The 20,423-nt window shown below is 44.6% G+C and overlaps 1 protein-coding gene across 2 annotated transcripts in view; it reads right to left on the reverse strand.

Annotated features, from left to right (window-relative positions):
* Positions 1 to 8,104: 8,104 nt before the first annotated feature.
* KIAA1210 (KIAA1210 ortholog) overlaps positions 8,105 to 20,423 on the reverse strand; it is a 33,738-nt gene continuing 21,419 nt past the window's right edge. The window contains exons 7-12 of one of the 2 annotated variants that reach the window (XM_077308671.1): positions 19,902 to 20,111; positions 18,708 to 18,813; positions 17,079 to 18,587; positions 14,872 to 15,047; positions 14,202 to 14,307; positions 8,105 to 12,472 (exon numbers count right to left, since the gene is read on the reverse strand). In XM_077308671.1, coding sequence (XP_077164786.1) covers positions 12,309 to 12,472; positions 14,202 to 14,307; positions 14,872 to 15,047; positions 17,079 to 18,587; positions 18,708 to 18,813; positions 19,902 to 20,111 — 2,271 coding nt within the window. In that variant the 3' untranslated portion in view covers positions 8,105 to 12,308. The remainder of the gene's footprint in view (positions 12,473 to 14,201; positions 14,308 to 14,871; positions 15,048 to 17,078; positions 18,588 to 18,707; positions 18,814 to 19,901; positions 20,112 to 20,423) is intronic. The other variant, XM_077308672.1, reaches the window with a different exon arrangement.

Genomic DNA, 20,423 nt, shown 5'->3' on the forward strand with positions numbered 1-20,423 from the left:
TCCAATTCAATGGATTAACTAAACAATTTTTTCACATCAGAAAGTTGATAGGACAGGGATTTGAAATTATTTATATCCTGCTTTTCACCTCCGTGGGGGACCCAAAGTAGCTTACTTCATTCGCTTCTCATTTGCTTTATCCTCGTGAGGATTTGTGACTAGCTCGAGGTCACCCAGCAAGCTTTCATGGCACAAGTAGGGATTTGAACGTGTAAGGATTTCCAAAATTACTTGCAGTAGATGGCATCTGTGTACACTCAGATACACCTGAATGTCTGTTTTGGGATACATACATGCAGCTATAAGCAGAGGGTCCTTTTTTCTTTCTTTAGTGGGACTGGTTGTATTGGGTTACAGCAAACATTATGCATATTTAATTAACTAATCAATTGTTATTCTAATGGATTGGGAGGATTGCTTATTATCTTTCCAACACCTTTGAAATTAAGGCGACAATTTACTTAGTGGGGTAAAGTTTTGAGTTTAATTTGCAAGCTTTCATTATGTATGAACATGCTGCCAGATCAAAGTGCCTCCATCCTGAACTTGACTACCATTCTTAAACTTCCTTTTTCAGAAGATGAAAAAGTAAACAATCATTATGTTGAATTTTTAAGGAATGAAAAACATTTGCAAAGCAGAGCTGTAGCAAAAATTAGGTAAGACTTACCTGTTTTCTGGCAAGACTAGAACATCAAGACGTCATTTACTGAAGACCTTGTAAAAGTGGCATCTGATGCTCCTTTGATAGTATTCTGTTAAACTACATGATATTTTTTGTGCCAGAAATACAGCATGCCCCTAACACATTTCAAAACAACCAGTTTTTCTGTAGATCTTTGGTATAAATATATCTTTAAAAAAATCAGCATTACATCATGGTTCATTACTTCTTTCTTTCCTGTAGAATAATTTTTCCACAGTGTCTCATCAGTCTTGTAAAACCTGTATGTACTGCTAATAACATTACTGGGTTGATCATCTGGTGGTTTAGTAACTAAACTGGTTTTGTGTTAAGTCTCTAAAACGGGCATAATCTGTGGTGGTGATTTTTTTGCATCACAAACAGGTCTCATTTGTTGGCATCAGCAAGTACTCAACTTCAGCTATTGCTAGATGCACAGTCGGTTTTGCAAAATTCTCTCCGCCTGGCATCTGGTTAACATGGAAGTTAGAATGCAATTATATGCAACATGGGAGGTCCTCAATTGGATCTCCAAGTGTATTTTTAAGACTCTTCTTCCTGCTTCTTTGTCTAGATAGAGCATAGCTGGAATGCTTTCTCTGTCTTTCCAATTTTGCTATATTTCCTTCAAGCAACAAGCCTCGTGAACTGTATTGCTAAGGAAGTTCCCCCCACCACCACCACCACCGTTTCTTGGTGTCCTTACACATTCACAGTCAGAGTAGTTCAGCAGTGGAATAAGCTGCCTAAGGAGGTGGTGAGCTCCCCCTCACTGGAAGTCGTCAAGCAAAGGTTGGATACACACTTTTCTTGGATGCTTTAGGATGCTTAGGGCTAATCCTGCGTTGAGCAGGGGGTTGGACTAGATGGCCTGTATGGCCCCTTCCAACTCTATGATTCTATGATTCTGCTGTGCACAATCTAGCTCTAAAGCAACAAATCTGAAAGGGGAGGGGAGGCATCCCTTTAAGGAATATGTTTCTTTGTAAATATAGAAGGAATAACAGGTGAAGAGCATGCAAGTGAGTGCACTGGAAATGCTAGACTTTTGCAGCAGCAATCCAGTGTCCTTGGCACTCCTTGTTTGGAAACACTCAGCACTGACCGGCTTTGCTGGTGGTCTCTTCCTTGCTCACTTGCACCGTCTCATCCCAACTCCATATTGCCTGGTGAGTTTGAACTGTAGTCTTTGTTCTAGGATATGGTTGCTAATTGGCTTCTGCTGTCCCTTGCCAGCTCTCAAGGGAACAGCAGGGTGGGTGGGTGGGTGTGAAATGGCACCCTTGGATCCTATAATGTCACATCCAGTTCTGTAACTGGAAGTGACATCACAATATCACAGAATGCCTTGGGATTCACCCCAAACTCTATAACATTCACATCCTAGAGCATCCTGCCACGTGGCAACATCATTTTGGGTACACAGCCAGAAGTGATGTTTCAGGATACAGTTGGCATATAAGCTCCACACCTGTCAGTCTCCAGGGATTGCAGCCAAGGGGAAATAGGGCTGGTGATATTCTAATATCTGCTATCAGTGTCCACCAGCATGTGCCTTTAACTAGCTCCTTTTTTAATCAAAGGACTTGGTGGGTTGTCACCACCTGATCAGTCCAGGATCGCAGAGTGCTTCCTGCTCAAAAAGTCTTCTTAAATGTCATAGGGATTTGAACCTAGGTCTCTTTCACCTATTTACTTGTTGGTTCCAAAATTCAGTCAGTCAGCACTTCCTGAATGTCAGTTGTTCAGAAATGTGTGTTTGCTTTTAAAGCACCCTCGTTGGTTTATGTTGTGTACCCAACTTGGAATAACTGGGTCAGTAGAGTAAAAGCTAATTTGTAAATTTAACAGATAACACATTTCATAACTCATTAAATCATTGCCTTGTAGAAAATCAAAAGTGGGTTAGAGACAACGTGTGGGTAGAGAGGTAGCTCAGTTATATAACAGGGGTAACTAAAGGTTAAAGAGTCCATCCGCAAACAAATCTTTTTCACCCCAGAAATTATAACTGAGAGATAGCCAATCTTGCCAAATTGGTCTTCTCGGATTTTCCTGGCTATTTAAAAACAAATTGCAAAGAGGTCTTGATCAGAGAAATGAGCCACAAGAGTCATTGTAACTACACTATTTGGTGACACTGACTGGTTCAAAATAGAGAAAAGGGTGTGCCAAGGTTGCATTCCTTCCCCCTTCCCGTTTAACTTGTATGCTGAGATCATTATGACAGTTTATGCACTGGAGGTTTCATGCCGGGCTGCAGGCTGGAGTTTTAGTCATGGCAGGTTGCCCCACTTCTTCCTGCACCCACACGGGGGAGCATTTGGCCCGGTGCGCCTAATCCGCCCCCAATTTGTGCTCCTGCATGGGAGCTGGGGCAGTGAAGTTCCCAGTGCATAAATGGTCTATGAGAGAGTTTGAAGTCAAAGAATCAAACACTGGAATCAAGATTGGAGGAAGGAATATAAATAATCTTCAGTATGCTGATGACACTACCCTCCTGGCAGAAACTAAGGAAAGCCTGGATCAGCTGATTACAAAGGTCAATGAAGTAAGTAAAAAACTGGCCTTCTGTTAAACACTAAAAAGACAAAAATAATGACCACTGCAAAAAACAGACATGTCACAATGATAGTGAAGAGATGGAATGCGTTCAATAATTCATTTTTCTTGGATCACAAATTGATGTGAGGCGTGATTGCAGTATGGAAATAAAATGTCAAATGGCTTTGGGTCACTCAGCAATGATGAGCTTGAACTGAACATGGAAAAGCAAGGACATAATAACATAATAAAGGACATAATAAAAAGAAAGGACATGAATAACAAATGAAGATTAGTTAGTTCTATCATATTTCCAATAGCCACTTATGGCTGTGAAAGTTGGACGATTAAAAAACTGGACAAGAGAATTGATTCATTTGAACTGTTGGAAGGCTTCTGCAGGTTCTATGGACAGCAAAAGTCACAGACAAGGAAATACTACAGCGCAAAGTCTGGTATATCATTGGTAGGCAAAATCACAGAACTTCGGCTCACTTACTTTGGCCATATCATGCAATCCAACTCAATGGAGAAAGCAATTATGCTAGGATTGGTCAGTGTAAAAAGGAAACCAGGCTGACAAAGGGCATGGTGGTTAGGCATAATCAAAATGGACACTGGCCAGAACATTGCATGGCTGAAGGAAGCGATGTGGGATTGGGGGTCATGGTGACAGCTGGGCCATGGGAGCACCCAGAGTTGAGTACGACTGAATGGTTGACACCAACAACAAATGTCTCCAAAAGATCTTGGCTAAACAACTTGAAATTAACCACATTCTTACATCTGAGGGTATGAATTTTATAATTCTGCCCAATAGGAGATTGCATCACAACTGAGACAAGCAAGATCAGCTTTGCAAAAGGTCAGCTGCAAACTACTTTGCACACCAAACACATGAAATCTGATGACTCAAATTGTGGCACTTGCCAGCCAAATTTTGTTGGTCCATGTCATGTAGCCCCTCTCCCTGGGCTATTTGCCTGCTTCTTCTGGGGACCCTTGCTTTGGTTTTCTGGTGGCCGTCGGCCACTCTGCCATCCCTTCCCGCATCTTTGGTTCCCAGGTTGTTCGACTTTGTAGTGTTATCTGTATCCACTTGTCTTGTCTGAAGGCCAACTCATGTCATCTCTCTGCTCTGGGTTTATTTTGAAGTGTGTTTGGTGCACAAAATATGTGAATGGGAGTGGGAAGGGAGATTGTCTATAAGAACCCTAGATTTCTCTAAGCAATGTCTAGCTATCATGAAGTGACCTGTTGCGCTCTCTGTAGACTTCAATAAACAGCTTTTGGAATTTTCGCAAAGAAATATCTCAGCTCCTTTTGTGCTCCTTTGAAGTGCATGCCAGTCCAACGTTTTGAAATACGGGAGCAGGGGGAAAGTAGTTTTACTTTGCAGCATATTAAGGACGTGTGCAGTGAGGTATCCTGTATGAGTGCAGGGAAGGTTTTCAAAGGCTAGTATTTCTGTGTGCCAAGTTATTCAGCGGTGCTGGAAAGTGTCACAAAATTGAGCCCTGGACAGCCTTGGTGGTTTTTATCCAAGTATGAACAAGGGCCAACCCTGTTTTACTTCAAAGATCTGACAAGATGAAGCTGGCAGCCTGGGCTATTCAGGGCAAGGCAGGTGATTCAATTTCTATAATTGTTCTCTTTCCAGAAAAAGACACTGGGGGGATTTTGAATTCTAAGCCCTGTTCTAATTTCAGCCACAATATTAGCTTTCATTAATAATTCCCCTTCTCTGCCTGCTCTTTGGTCACTGGGTTACAGTGCAGGATCCTATCTAACCTACTTTAATTCTTGAGTTCCTTATTTAGTTCAAGATGTTCCCTCCCCTCATTGTCCCTACCTTATGGCTGATCCATGATACAATCAATGTGATATTTGTTTTCTAGGTCAAATCTCATCTTGTTGTTTCATGCATCTGGGCTAGACTCTGAAAGCCTCAGGCAACAAGTCGTAGTTCACAAACAGTTCAAAAGTTAATGGATTTCACTTTCTCCCACTGAGCAATATGAAATGAAAATTGGAGGCAGAGAAAGGAGAAAAATTCCATAGATCAGAAGAACTGGCCTGGGAAAAAGAGAGCCCCCAGCTGTTTCTATGTTGAACCATAACTTAGATGTTCTGAGTTCAGGTTCTTCCAGCAAACTCATCTAAAGTGGGGTACACTGCCACTGTCCAAAGCAGGGATTCCTAACTAGGTCTCCCTGAGAGCTCCCCAGGGGTTCACTGGCCTTTCCCCTATATTCTGCCTTAATGGACTCAGCCACAAACTATCCCTGGCATTGCTGTGAAAGCAGGGAATCGGCTGCTTCCATTGACCTGGAGGTGGCATTCTCGCATGGATACTGTGCCTGGGAAAGGGGACGGAACCAGGACACCTAATTTTGCCTCAATCTGCCTCCCAATCCCCAGTCCTCCTCGGGCATGACAGAGAGGTGTAGCCAGCTGATATTACTTCTGGCCTATTTCTGGGAAAAATATTCCAGGGGTTCCTCAACAGTCAAAAGATCGAAAAGGCTGCTCCAAATCATCCACTTTCTCCAGGAAAATTGATCGCTGTAGTCTGGAGATAAACTGTAATTCCAAGGGATCCCCAGATTCTACTGAAAAGCTGACATCCCAACTACAAGGTAAGGTTGAGAGTGTGTGAGTGGCCCAAAGTTACCCGGTGAGGAGGAAGGGCAGGATAAAAATGGGACTGAATATTACGTATGTCTTATTGTTAAGAATGTGTTTAACAATGTATGAAATTGATAAGAAAAGAAACAGAAGTTAAAAAATAAATGCCAGAGAGAATAGAGAGGCTTGTGTTCAAATCCTTTATAAATATGAAACTTTCTAAGCAGTCACTCTTACCGCACAGGGGTTGTTGGGATGATTTTGCAAAAAGGGTGGGATATATATCACTTGTTCTGAAAACCACTACCTGATCAAGGCCCCAGGAAGAGTTAATGGCTGGCTGGCTTGAGACTTCATGATTCTCTGACCTGAGTTTTCTAGTTAGCTTTTAAGAAGAGTGGAGCTGCAAGAATACTGTCCCCTCTGCACTGTCGTTTGAATACATTACAAAACATGTTTCTCAAATTAAGCCATTGAGACGGTCACAAAATAAGCAGCAACATCTTGCTCGGTTTGGAAATGTCTACTTCAGTACAGATCACGTAAGGCATTTGGATCAGCAAGAAGTTTTATAACTGCGTTATGTAATCCTGTTTTCAGAGCTGGTGACACAGCAGTCCAGGACTTAGAGAGAGGGCAGCATTGCCTTTTCCAAGAATCTGAAGGCAGCTGTTCTCTCTCCGTCTTTGCATGAGGATGCATTTTATTTTGCTGCATTGAAGGTTAGAATCTGTGCTTCCATTACACGTAGAGATACAGAATGGACAAAATCTGGAAGCTAGACAGGAATGATATTCCAGTTTCAGGACAGGGATCCAGAAATGGTGGGGGAGCTGGGAACCAAGCAGGTCCAGTAACCTAAACCTCTGTAGGCCACCAAGTCATGTCATCTGCAGATCTGTATGGGCAAGACTATAGTTCATATCTAAATCCATCTGCCCTACCTAGAAAACTGCACGACAGCATATCAAGATGTGCTTAGAGTTGCTAACCTGTTAGCTGGTCCCTCAAGATGTCTCCTTAATAGCAGTTTGATCTGCAGGGAATGAACAGACAAGCTAGAACATGTCCAGAGGAGGGCAGTGGAGATGGTGAGAAGTCTGGAGACCTGACTCTAACTGGAAAAGCTGAAGGGGGTGAGTCTGTTTTGCCTGTAGAGGACTGAGATAAGAGCTGTTTCTTTATACCCAGCTTTTCACTATCCAAAGGAATCCCCAAAATGGTTTACAATCGTCTTCCTTTCCTCTCCCCACAACAGACACCCAGTGAAGTAGGTGAGTCAGAGAGAGCTCTGAGAGAAATGCAACTGGCCCAAGGTCACCCAACTGGCTGCATATGAAGGAGTGGGAAATCAGACCCAGTTCTCCAGATTATACTGCTCTTTGACCACTACACCAGGGGTAGTCAACCTGTGGTCCTCCAGATGTTCATGGACTACAATTCCCAGGAGCTGGGAATTGTAGTCCATGAAGCTCCTGGGAATTGTAGTCCATGAACATCTGGAGGACCACAGGTTGACTACCCCTGCACTACACCACACTACAGTGATATGACAGCCATCTTCAGGTGTTTGTAGGGCTGTCATATAGCAATGTAGAAGAGCTTTGTTCTGTTGCCCCAGAAGATCAGACCAGAATGAATGGACTGAAATTAAATCCAGAGTTTTTGGCTAAACATAGGGAAAACGTCCTGATGGTTAGGGTAGTTTCTCAGTGGAAAAGGCTTCCTCAGGAGGTGGTGGGCTCTTCTGTGGAAGTTTTAAGCAGAGGCTAGATCACTCTCTGACAGCTATGTAAATTCTATGAAGGTAGGCAGATCAAGGGAGAGAGGCATGAGCCTGTTTGGCTCTTTCTTATATGCTCAAGGTAATGTCAATCTCCACTCTGAGGTCAGATAGGAAATTTTCTCCAGATGGAGACAGAAGGAGTAGGGCCACAGAACTGGGAGGAAATGATTGCCATGTAATTTCCCCCTAAGAAGAGTCTCCAGTCTGATTTTATCTTCACATATCTGAGGACATGGCTCTTGAAAGCTCATCTGGAACCACTATGCCACAATTCCCAAAGGTCGGTCCTCTCCTACACTCAACGAACATTCCACACCACAGGTTCTTGACACCCATCTCTCCACACCCATTCCCTCATTTGTCACTACGGCACCCCACCACCCCCCCTCACACAACACACATATTCAACCTCATACCCTTACAGACTGGACAACCCCTCCCCTTCCTCTTCCTCTTCCCAATGCCAAGCTGTCTCTTAATCACTCTCTTCCTTTCTACCTTAATCACTCTCTTCCTTTCTACCTTCCCTCTCTTTTTGCTATTTTCCTCCCTCTCCCCCCTCTTGCGCCTATTGTATTAGCTACAACAGGCTTTAATTCTAGTTCATATATACTTTGAAGCAAGTACCAACTATTCAATGAGGTGTATTTGGTAAATGGGAATGCTGCCTGCATTAAGCCCAGCACAGGAATATTGTCGGCTGTGGGAAAAGAATCAGACTGAATGAAGCTTCGTTTACTTTAGGCCCTTGGCTAAGGTTCTAATGCCCTCTGCTGGAAGTTCAAAAACAAGACTCCATACTATCAATGCTTTGTGCACTGAAAAAATTGTTTTAATTCTGTATGGAAATTTAGGAAATATAAGATTGGATGTTTGCCCACTGTTTTTCATATATGGAAAACAGCAGATTTTCCTGAATTGATGTTTTTTCACCAAACGGTATCAAAATTTCAGGCAACTATCTAAAGTCAACTTTCTAAAGACTCCCCAGTTTTCAAGTCTCAAGCAGGCCCCCTGGTACACCGAGGAGTTTCGCAGTAAGAAACGGGAACTGAGACAACTACAGCCAGTAGGGAGGAAGACTCACGATGAAGCATCTTATAGAACGCAGATGAAGGCCTATGGGATGGCGGTGAAGTCGGTAAAACACAATTTTTATTCAACTACAATTGCATTTGCAGACTCACACGCAGCTCAATTATTTAAGGTAGTTCGATCTCTCACTGCTCTGGTAGAAGGGCAACAAAACAGTAGCCAATTGAGTATCAGCTGTGAGGCATTTGCGAGTCCTTTTGCAGACAAAATCCTGACACTCTGCCGCAATCTCCCTCCAACCTCTGAGTAACTTCAGACGACTCACGCTGACCGAAGTGGACAGGATGCTAGCAACAGTGAGGCCAACCACATGCCCACTAGACGCCTGCCCATCCTGGCTCTTAAAAACAGCCGACATAAGGATAAAGGGCCCCCTCCAGGAGATACTCAATCTCTCTCTCACAACGGGAAAATCCCCGGAGGGATTGAAAGAGGCTGTAGTACATTCGCTGCTGAAAAAAACATCTTTAGACCCGCGAGAGCCTGATAACTACCGATCTGTCTCGCATCTAGCATTTCTAGGGGAAATAGTAGAAAGGGCTGTCGCAAACCAACTAATGGCATTCCTGGAAGAAACTTCAGTCCTAGACCCATCCCAATCGGGCTTCCAGCCTGGCTATGGGGTAGAGACAGTGCTAGTCACCCTGATGGATGACCTCCTTTGCCAGTTGGCACTGTTGATATTACTAGACCTCTCAGCAGCGTTCGACACAGTCGATCATGAGCTTCTAGCTCGCCACCTCATCGATGCCGGAATACAAGGGACAGCCCTTCAATGACTGATCACCTTTCTCTGGGGTCAAGGACAGAGGGTTGCAATAGGAGAGAGAACAAAAAAACCACCGACAATTTACTTGCGGAGTCCCACAAGGAGCGGTCCTCTCTCCTATCCTATTCAACATCTCCATGTGCCCACTGGCACAACTGGTACAGAAGTTTGGGCTGGGTTGTCATCAATATGCAGATGACACCCAGCTCGTCCTCTTGATAGATGGCCGCCCTGACTCTACCCCAGAAGCAAAAGCCAGCTGCCTGGAAGCAGTGACGAGATGGCTCAAGCAGAGTCATATGAAGCTCAACCCTTCAAAAACAGAGGTCCTGTGGCTGGGTAGGAAGGGGCCATGTGAGAAAGTGCGTCTGCCTACCCTGGATGGTGTGCAGTTCTCTATGGCTCACTGCACCAGGAATCTGAGCATGATTCTGGATGCTTCCCACACAATGGAAGCCCAGGTCGCAAAGGTAGTGTGGCTGGCATTTTACCTCCTCCGCCAAGCCAAGCTACTACTGCCCTATCTGGCCCCGGAACACCTAGCCACAGTGATCCATGCGACGGTCATCTCTAGACTGGACTTCTGTAACTCACTCTATGCAGGTATGCTAATGTAACAAAGGCCATGTGAAAGGCATTCAACTAAAAAATATGGATGTTCTCACTTCCCGTTGCCTTGGACACGCCAGACTTCCTTTATAACAATAATACCATTTAATAGTTAACAAAAACTGGGAACAAAGTACAAAAAGGGGATTGCTGAAATGAAAGGATTACAAAAACGTATATACATAACATATGTTTTTAAAAGTAGAGACAAACACATAAAAGGTGGGGGGGTTGCATGCTTTTGGTGTCCTTTGTAGAGAGTTAGGGCTAAGAGTTAGGGCTGCAATCCTGACTAAGAGAGGCCAATGGATGGTTTGCACAAAATCAGTGGGAATGATTTTCAAGTTAGAATGGTGCTGCTGCTTCCTTGGATTGGTGGCCAAAAGGCCATTATGAACAGGGGACAGCTAGATTGCATGTGTGCATGCGTATGTGTTTGCATGCATGTGTTCATGTGAAGGGAGTTTAAGTAAGAAGAGCTGATGGGGGAAGTTTCCTAATTTTACAGAGATTGAGCCAGCCAGACTCTGAGCTCAGTCTTCAAGGATATCCAAAGAGAGATGGTTTAGCAGTGGTCCCCAAACCCTGGTCCAGAGACTGGTACCGGTCCGTGGATCAGTCAGTATCAGGCCGCAGCTCCTCCTTGTCCTCCTCCCTGGCTGCTGCCTTGGGGGCTGCCCTGTCACTCTCCGGTGGCTGCCATGGCTGGGGCTCCCCCTTGATGTGGCACTGTGCAACTGCTGCCGGCAGCGCCTCCCAGCGGGCGGCGGGAAATCATGGGCGCCAGAGGGAAAGCAAGTGGAGCAGGGGCTCAGTCGGTGGTGGCAACGTCCCTCAGCAAAAGACTACCCCCCCTCCCAGATCTCAGTAAAATTGTCAAGTGTTGACCGGTCCCCGGGGATAAAATGGTTGGGGACCACTGGTTTACATCATCCATTCAGCACTTGGGGGGACTTCTTTCCACAACATTGGGGCATGTCTGTATAGCTCCCTATTCCCAATGAAGTCTGGGTTACAGGCAGCAATGGATTTTATACTTCCTTGGGTATCCTCCAAACCTAGCCCATCAACATCCATCCATTTGGACAGTGTTGAGGGTAGAAAGTATGGTAAACACTGGCACAGCTACAGCACTTGCCCAAGGCTGGGATGCAAAGATAGCACATCCTGTAAAACCTCTGGGATTTATAACTGGATCTGACATTAATGCTGTGTTGCCCACAAAACCAGTGTTGGAATGAGAGGATCTGTAATCAAGTATCAACACTCTTCTGGTCAACTGAGCCATGTATTCCTTTAAAACGATGAATCACGAAGATGAGCGATAAACACAAGAAACTTGTGATGATTAGAGGGAGGAAGTGCACGGCTCAAGCAAGCACATCATTTAAAAGGGTGCCACCATCCAATCCTCTGCACAGGTATGATTACACCTGCACAACAGGACCAGGGTATTTAAAAAGGAAATAATCCTATTGTGTATTTGACTGCTCAGCCATTTTATTTTGGGGTTCTAAGTTAGTAGAACTAACAAAAAGGGGTGGCGAGGGAAGCGACTACAGCTTGTTGCTGTAGCAACTCCTTCCCTTTTTATACAATAAGCTCCTTGGACTGACTGGTTATGCTGGCACAATACGTTCCATGGCAATACCATCTCCTGTATAACAGGAGAGAAGGAAGAGGTGTATTTGGCCATAAGGATCTGACTTATGAAGGGCAGCTGTCTGCACTGGCATTGTCTTCACCGTGGCTATCAATTTCAAAGAGCCACCACTAACTAACCAGTCTCATTTCTAGTCATTGGAGACCCAGGGTTAGTAACAACAAAGAAGGAAATTCAGAAATCTCCCTGCAGATCTCCCAGGCCGTTCCTTTCACGATGCAGAAATACTGTCGTGGATGCAGTTTAAACATAGAATGTCCTTTTCACAGACTTTGACAAGCCCAAATATTCATAGAAAGCATAAGCAAAGTTTCCCAGAGCATTTAATTTCTTACAGTGAAACTTACCCAGTATATTAATATTAATGGCTGCTGCAGCTTAAGTGAGATTCTGCCTTCAAGTTCAAAAATGCCTTCCCTGACTTCCTCACCCTTTCTTTTCAAACCACTCAAAATGCTCATGGTGCTCCTCATTAAACACTATTAACACAGCTATTGGCCGTGGGGACCACACCTCCAAAATGGCTCTGCTACTGCACCATCTGGGGCATTTCACTCCATGCTTTGGCCTTTTTCTTTGCGAGAAACAACCAGGGTGGTTCGGCAGGGTTACATAAGGATGTTGGCAGGCTCGACGATGTCCTGATTTCCTTTTCCATAAACGTGGCATCCTGAGAGACCATTCTGATGGACGCTGTCAAAAACAAATAGAGTGCAGTGAGCAGAAAAGCAAGAGATACAGGAATATTATACAACACCAAATCATAGAAGCAAAGTTGGAAGGGAGCTCCAGGGTCATCTAGTCCGACCCCCTTGCAGAATGCAGGAAATTAACAACTACCTGCACACCCACAGTGACCCCCATTCCATTCCCAAATGCCCCCCCCCAAAAAAAAACCCAACCATGAGAATCCCTGGCTAGTCTGCCCAAAGTAGCAATCAGTGTTTCCCTGGGCATGGAAGAAAGGGCCACAAGAGCCAAGCATGGACACAATCTCTTCTGCCCACATACTCACAATCTCATTAACAGAATTAGCATTTATGTGAGGTGTCTATCTAGTTTCTCCTTAAAAACTTCCAAGGAAGGAGAACCCACCACCTCCCGAGGAAGCCTGTTCCAGTAAGAGCCACTCTGTCAGGATCCATTTCCAGATGTTTAGCTGAAAATTCTTTTGAATTAATTTCATCCCATTGGTTCTGGTCATACACTCTGGGGCAACAGAAAACGACTCTAGTCCATCCTCTTTGTGACAGCCCTTCAAGTATTTGAAGATGCCTATCGTATCACCTCTTGTTTTCTCTCCAGACCAAATAGACCAAGCTCTCTCATATGTCTTGGTCTCTAAACCCCTCACCATTTTCGTTGGCCTCTTCTGGACATGCTCCAGTTTGTCTACATCCTTCTTCAATTGTGGTGCTCAAAACTGAAAACAGTATTCTAAGTGAGGACTAACTAGAGCAGAGTAAAGCATGCGATCTGGACCTCGTGAGATCTAGACATTATACTTCTTTTGATACAGGCCAAAATCCATTTGCCTTTTTAGCTACTGAGTAGATACGATATGATTCTTTAGATATTCTAAAGTAAAATCTAGTGCCATTAAATGCATTGCTGAATTTTAGAAAATTCTGTACACCATGGACAGCAACATCTACTGGAAGCTGTTACTGAATGTCATATCTTGCTTTGATCCATGTCCCATAGATTTATTTTATGGGTAACATTGAACGACACGAAGGTGCATATTTAACCAGTCTGTCCAAAATCAATGCTGTAGTCACGTGCCACAATTCCACATGGGCACCCCAAAAGGAGATAATGTGTTATCAGATTTAGGACCTCTTCTCCTGTGTTTCTTTCACACCAGCACATTCTATAGTGGTTCCCATGCTGGCATTTTGCAGCCATGGTGACTGAGATGAACCTCCACATTCAGAAGCACTAAACCTCTGGATCCCAGAGGCAGAAGGTAACATCAGGGGAAGGACTGGGCCTCTATTGCCCTGTTGTTGCCCCCCACCCCTCCCCGAGAAACTGTTGGGTTACTGCGTGAGACAGAATGCTGGACTGGATGGACCATTGGTCTTAAGTTGTTCCCTCAAGCTCTAGCCAGCACTGTTGCTTTAGACAAGTTTTGCTTGCTTGCAATGTTTCCTAATTCTTCAGTTCTAGCCCCACTGCATTTTTAATTTAATAGAAATTTTGGCTGTTTAATATCTGTAATCTGCCTTGAGAACATGGAGAAAGGTGGGCCTCCTGAATTTTAATTTGAAGTTCGTGGCCCCTATGAATTTTGCTCTAATAGACCAACATGGCATCCTTAGTTTTGATCAAGCAGGATACAAAATGAAAAACTAATTATCTCAGAATATTAGCTGGGCTTGCAAAAAAGGTAACACCCCCGCCTCCCACTTTCTAATACCGGTTGGAGAAGACATGGGCATCTTCATTTGTGCTTTATTCTCACGGGCACATACAAGAGGAATACTGCTATTTTCCAGTAAATTATCAGAAGGAGCGTCCTGGTGCTGAAAAACAAACAAACAAAAAGGCTAATTGTGCAAGGACTTAAGGAAATAAGAAGAACTCTGCAGGATCCATCCATTCAGAATCTTACTTCCCACAGTGGCCACCAGATGCACTGGATGGCCAACAAACAGGTTATGGATTCCAAAGCTGATCCCCAAACTGAAATTCAATCACCATAGGTAATAACCATTAACGGGCATCTCCCCCATGAACATGCTTTATCCCCTTTTAGAGCCATCCAAGGCATTACTATAGCGTGTGACAGTCAGTCCAGCATGTAATGGGGTTTAAGCTACATGTAGAGTGGTATTGGCCAAATGACATTTCTTCCTGTCTATCCTGGCCTCCAACTCCTTTGCTGCTTTCCTGCATGTTAAATTTTAGATTGTAAACTCCTTGGGACGGAGGACTATTTTTCTGAACTCTGCCAACTCACATGAAGATTAAAAGCACTCTAACAGCAAAGAAACAAATAATTATTAGCCTTCAGACAATTTTTTTTAAATATCCAAATTTATATCATCCAATCATTAGAAAAAGATGATCTTCGTACATCTCCTTACCTTTTCAGGCTTCAAATTACCCACATTCTTCTCCTCCCCTGGCTCAGTTTGAGCTAAGGCTTTATCTTCCTTTTTCAGTTCTTCAGCAAGAGGGAAGCCCCTCTGCTTGAGTCTTGCCATGGAAAGCCAATCTGGTTTTGAGGGTGGAGTTTCTAAATGGACTGGTAGAATTTTCTCTAGGAGAAAAAGATGACCAAAAAAAAAAGCAAATCAGGGTTTGAATTGTCTTAGGGGCAAATGGCACATCCAGGAAGGTTTTGGATCTGATCTACCTGGAGATTTTAAGCAACTATACCAAGCAGTAGCTCGGGGGGAAAGGGTTTTATTTCTCATACGGTTTCCTTGTTAAGTGCAACATTACATACCAGTCAAAACTGTTATTACTGAGAGCCAGCATGGTACCATAGTTAAAGAGTAGCGGATTCTACTCTGGTAAACCAGATATGATTCCCCACTCCTCCTCCACATGCAGCCAGTTGGGACCTTTTCCACACCAGCAGCTCTGTGCCAGGCTGCCGCTGGGTGTTTCTGCCAGGGCAGGTTGTCCCATCTCTTCCTGATTCTGTATGGGGAAGCATATTCCCCGCTGGACTTGGTCCATCCCGGATTTGTGCCTCCAGATGAGGCAGCCTGGGTGGCAAGATACCCGTTTTTTATTTTTAAGAACAAGGTATTGCAACGTCATACCATAGAGCCTCTTGTGGCGCAGAGTGGTAAGGCAGCTGCCTGAAAGCTTTGCCCATGAGGTTGGGAGTTCGATCCCAGCAGCCGGCTCAAGGTTGACTCAGCCTTCCATCCTTCCGAGGTCGGTAAAATGAGTACCCAGCTTGCTGCTGGGGGGTAAAGGGTCATGACTGGGGAAGGCACTGGCAAACCACCCCGTATTGAGTCTGCCATGAAAACGCTAGAGGGCGTCACCCCAAGGGTCAGACATGACTCGGTGCTTGCACAGGGGATACCTTTACCTTTACCTTTACCCTGTTCTTATAAATGGAGCAGGGGGGGGGATTGAGACCCATATGGCTCTGTGGTGTTGCGCAGCAATGCAGAGCTGCCTGGAGTATTTTTTGTCCCTTCCAGGATGTGTACATCAGAACCGGGCCTGTTTGGCACCCTCAGCAAGGAAGGGAATGAAGAAGAATCCACCTTCCTTTGCTGTGGGGCAACTGAGTTGAGCCAGCTCTGGGCCAGCCCCGGGGTGGCACTGACATCATCTGGAAGCAGGCATTAGCCCCACACCAGATAAGTGCCGGCCCGGAATATGTACGGGAGACTTTGCTCTAGCCAAAGTGCTGTGTCCCACCTACCTCACAGGGTGTAGAGGGAGGAAGGGAAAGGTGTAAGCTGCCTTGAGACTCCTTTGGATAGTTAAAAATTGAGTATAAAAAAACAGCTCTTCTTCTTCTTCTATTAGCCCTATGGCAGAATCTGTGCGGAGAAGGAATAGTAAGAAACCTGTATTTAAAATCTTCATGCCCTACTCCTTTCACCACGCAGCTCTGTTTTTTCTTCTCCAATTTCTGGAGTCAGCCATGACATTTATCACCCCGTTAGGGAATGTACAGTGACTTTTCTCGGAGACCCCATTTTAATTTCCCACCTCAACCTAAACCTCCTAACTATTTTGAGTTGCCCAACCCTGCTGCATCTTAACGTCCCCTTCCACCTCCCACCTCATCCTCTCTTGCTTTCACAAGGGTGCTTTCACCATCCTCAATTTAATGCAGCAGGTAGAGGGAGCATTCTCAGGACTCAAGAAAAAGAAGCTACATCATGGAATTATCAGTTTACATTGCCGTCTGTGTAAACACCACAGACTTAAATTGGTTTAACGCTCATTCCCTCTGTTCAGGGAACTGTAGCTCTGTAAGTGGGAGGAGGGGAGCAAAAATCCAGGATTCTCCATTGTCCCCTCCAAACGTCAGTCCCCAAGACACTTAGGGAGGAGGCATGAAATCGTCTTAATATTCTACATGTGATAACACAGCTATCACCTTAATAGCTATATAAAATCTCAGACATGCATGCAGGAAATTTGCATCCCAAAAAAACGTGTTACTTCCACAGGTTACATATTTGTTGCAGGAAATACTAGTTCATTGTTAGAAGTAGGTATAACATGCCAGGAGCCACCCTAGCCTCCAAGTTTCAATATGCACGTAAGAAGACAAAAGCAACTTGTACGAACCAGGCTCTTTCATCAATACCTGGAAGCATGCTCATCTGCTGCTTGGCTGCCACTTCTTCAGGTTTAGCCTTGCTGGTATTTTTCTCTTCCTGGAGGCTGGATTTCGTCACCAAAGATTTAGCAGTGCTGGTAAGACTTTGGGGTGGCTTCCGAGGGCCAGATGATTTTGGCTCGTCTTTGGCAGAGGAGGGAGTAGAAGCTGCTAGTGGACTTAGTTTTGGGGGCTCATGATGTTGCTGATCTGCGTGGTATTTTAGCAAGGAGGCTGTTCTTCTTAGTTTAACCCCAAATGGGCTCTCGCAGTTCCATGTCTCCTCAATGGCCCAAGTGTTTCTATTAGCCCCATCAAGTCTTTCTGGGCTATTTGGTATACATCCTAGTGTGGCTGTATCTGGTATGCCTTCAAAAAACTCTGGTTTTACTGGTGAAGATGGAGAGCTTCTACTGCATGAACCGTCTAAAGAATTTGAACCCCCTGAGAGAGACCTTTGCCAGGCAGGGGCAATAGTGAACCTGACCGGCTTAGTAGAACTGGACTTTAGCTGGGTCTTGACAATCTCGCTTGGTGGTCTGCTTTCTTTTGCTTTTATACCACCGGAGTGATCTTCCTTGGCATCTTCATTAGGAGGGGTGCTTTCAGAAGCAATTTCGTCTTTCACAGTAGAGTCACATGCTTTTTTGAGGAGCTCTGTCTCTTGATTGCCCAGGTCCTTGTTCCAAACAGAGCAGCAAAATTCTGTTGGGAGATGCAGCTTTTTATCCTCTGTGCTATCTAAACTGCTGTCCAACATGGCAAGTTCTTCCTGTGGGGATGTCACTGGTTTCATGTGATTTTCAGATGGCTGGTGTTCCGCATCTGCTGTATCATTTCTGATGGCTGAGCACTTTTCACACTCTGAGACTAGGGATATCCTTGCTTCTGAGGGAGTTTTGGAAGCAGATGAAGAAAACTGTGGAATGTACAACTGAGAATCTGATCCAAGTGAAACCCAGCTGTGCTCACAAGCAGGCTTTTCCTTGGCTCCAGCAAGTTGGACTTTATTGCTGCCAGTTCCAGAGCTTTCTAATTTTTGATCTATACATTTTGGTCTCTGCACCTGGATACATTTTGCTGGCAAATCCAAGTCCTTTTGTATGTCGTTACCATGTGAGACAGAGAAGAGCATATCACAAAGCATGACAGCTTTTGTTCCTGCCTGCAAAGGTTCAGAAATTTCAAACTCTTCTTTCTCAGGGCTCTGTGCATTTTGCTTGAGGCCATCAACGTGATACTGTGCTATTTCTACACCTTCTTCCACTTTGGGTTCCATCTCTTCAAAAGAAGACTCTGCATTTGGGGAGGACATCACTACAAAATTTGGGGTATCTGTTTCTGCAGTGTTGCAGTCCTTGGGTGCTGAGACACAAGTCCCACCTGGGCCAGGGAGAAAATTCCAAGAGTAACGCAAAGGATTGGAGGTCCTGGTCTTCGGCACGCTATTGTTAATCCAAATCTCATTTAAATTATATGTATTCTGGACTGATGGACCTATGCAGAAAAAGGAGAAAAAGGAAGATAATGTTTTATTGTCTTCATCACGCACACACGTCTCTCCCTCCTATATTATCTCTTTCTGTCACACACCTCCCCACACCTTCCTGTCATTACCTTCTGAATCCTCCTCTGGATGGTCAATTTCTTCAAGTAATTTTGGACTGTTTACTTTGCTTTTAGTAGCTTGGAGAAGGCCTGGCTCCTTTTCTAGTTTTTCCACCTGGCATAGTATAGAAAGATATTAAACGAATTTGCAGAACACAGGCTATTTTTAATATATATAATATATATATTATTTATGTATAATACATACAAAAACAATGATGGCCAACCAATGAAAGAAGCTATCATTGATTATTTGCCTGCTTTTTAATAGATTAACAAACTCACTACTACCAAAGTCACAGTACAACCAGATTTCTGCAATAGTGAAGGACAAATTCAGGATTATGATACCTTGGATCCATACGTGGCATCAAATCCCTGTTATGAAAATGACCCTCTGGCTTGCAAAATTAATTTCCATCAATTGATCAATTCATCTCAAACTCACTCCAAAGCAATTAATTTTTGCCAACTAATCAATCCATCCCAAACCCACCCTAAAACAATTCCCTTGAACCAATCAATCTATCCCAAACCAACCACCTCAAGCTACTCACTCACCTATATCACCCACCCCAACCAGTTTTCCCCTCCCCAACATTACCAACCTAACAACTCCCCCCCACTCTGTCCAAACAACCCTGACTAACCCCCAGTCCTACCCCAACCCGCAAACCTCCCCATTCCCAAACCCCAACATGAATTAATATCTAATTTACACATACACCATATGCACTACACACTCCTGGACTGGGCAACCCTGAGATGCCACAGCAGGTGATCAGGGCCACACAACAAATGAGACCCTACACGTAACACACAGTTGGAAATGGGCAGCCCTGAGATGCCATAAACAGCGATCAGGGCTAACCTTCCGCAAACACACAATCCCTCCATACTCCAATTGGCAACCAATTCCCCAACAAGCACAGAACCAGGGTTTGAGAACAACCCTAGCCAAACCACAGAAACTAAGAACTAAAACCAACAGTGTCCATAGGAACACAGACCAGCCAACAAACACACCATCAAGTAGGGATAGCCCACCGTGTTTAAAAGGACTGAGGAAGAAGCCGTAAAAGCATCAGGGACCCCAATAATAAGGGGTAGAGGCAGGGACAGCAGATGGTGGAGATGGGTTGAGTCAAGGGGCCCGAAATTCAACCATACCCAGGCCCCCACCATTCTTCAGGAAACACTTACAGCCAAAGCCTGCGTTTTGTTGTTATAGACTTTCTGCTTCCGTGGATTAAGTGTGATCTTGTGCCTAGCAGCTGAGGTATCCAGGCAGCCCAGCGGAGTAGCTGGGGTGTTGAAATCGACAGAAAGCAAGTGGCACATTGATGGGGTGGGGCTCACAAAGACGCTGGGAGACAGTGGGCCAACAAGCCTGGAGGAAGCTTCCGAGGGTTCCTGGAAAATGCAGGCAGGCAAGTTAAGTTATCTCCCTTCACACCGTGTACTCAATCAAACTGCTCCAGCCCAGTTTTGATATCACAATATTCATACAAATAAAACTTTGTTGGTCTTAACAGGCAGGCTGGACTCCCAACTTCCTTCGGTTTCATCAGAGTCCCAGGGGTAGTCAAACTGCGGCTCTCCAGATGTCCATGGACTACAATTCCCATGAGCCCCTGCCAAAAAATGCTGGCATGGGCTCATGGGAATTGTAGTCCATGGACATCTGGAGGGCCGCAGTTTGGTTACCCCTGCTCCAGACCAACA

Source organism: Paroedura picta, chromosome 13, assembly GCF_049243985.1.
Source record: "Paroedura picta isolate Pp20150507F chromosome 13, Ppicta_v3.0, whole genome shotgun sequence".
NCBI lineage: Eukaryota > Metazoa > Chordata > Lepidosauria > Squamata > Gekkonidae > Paroedura > Paroedura picta.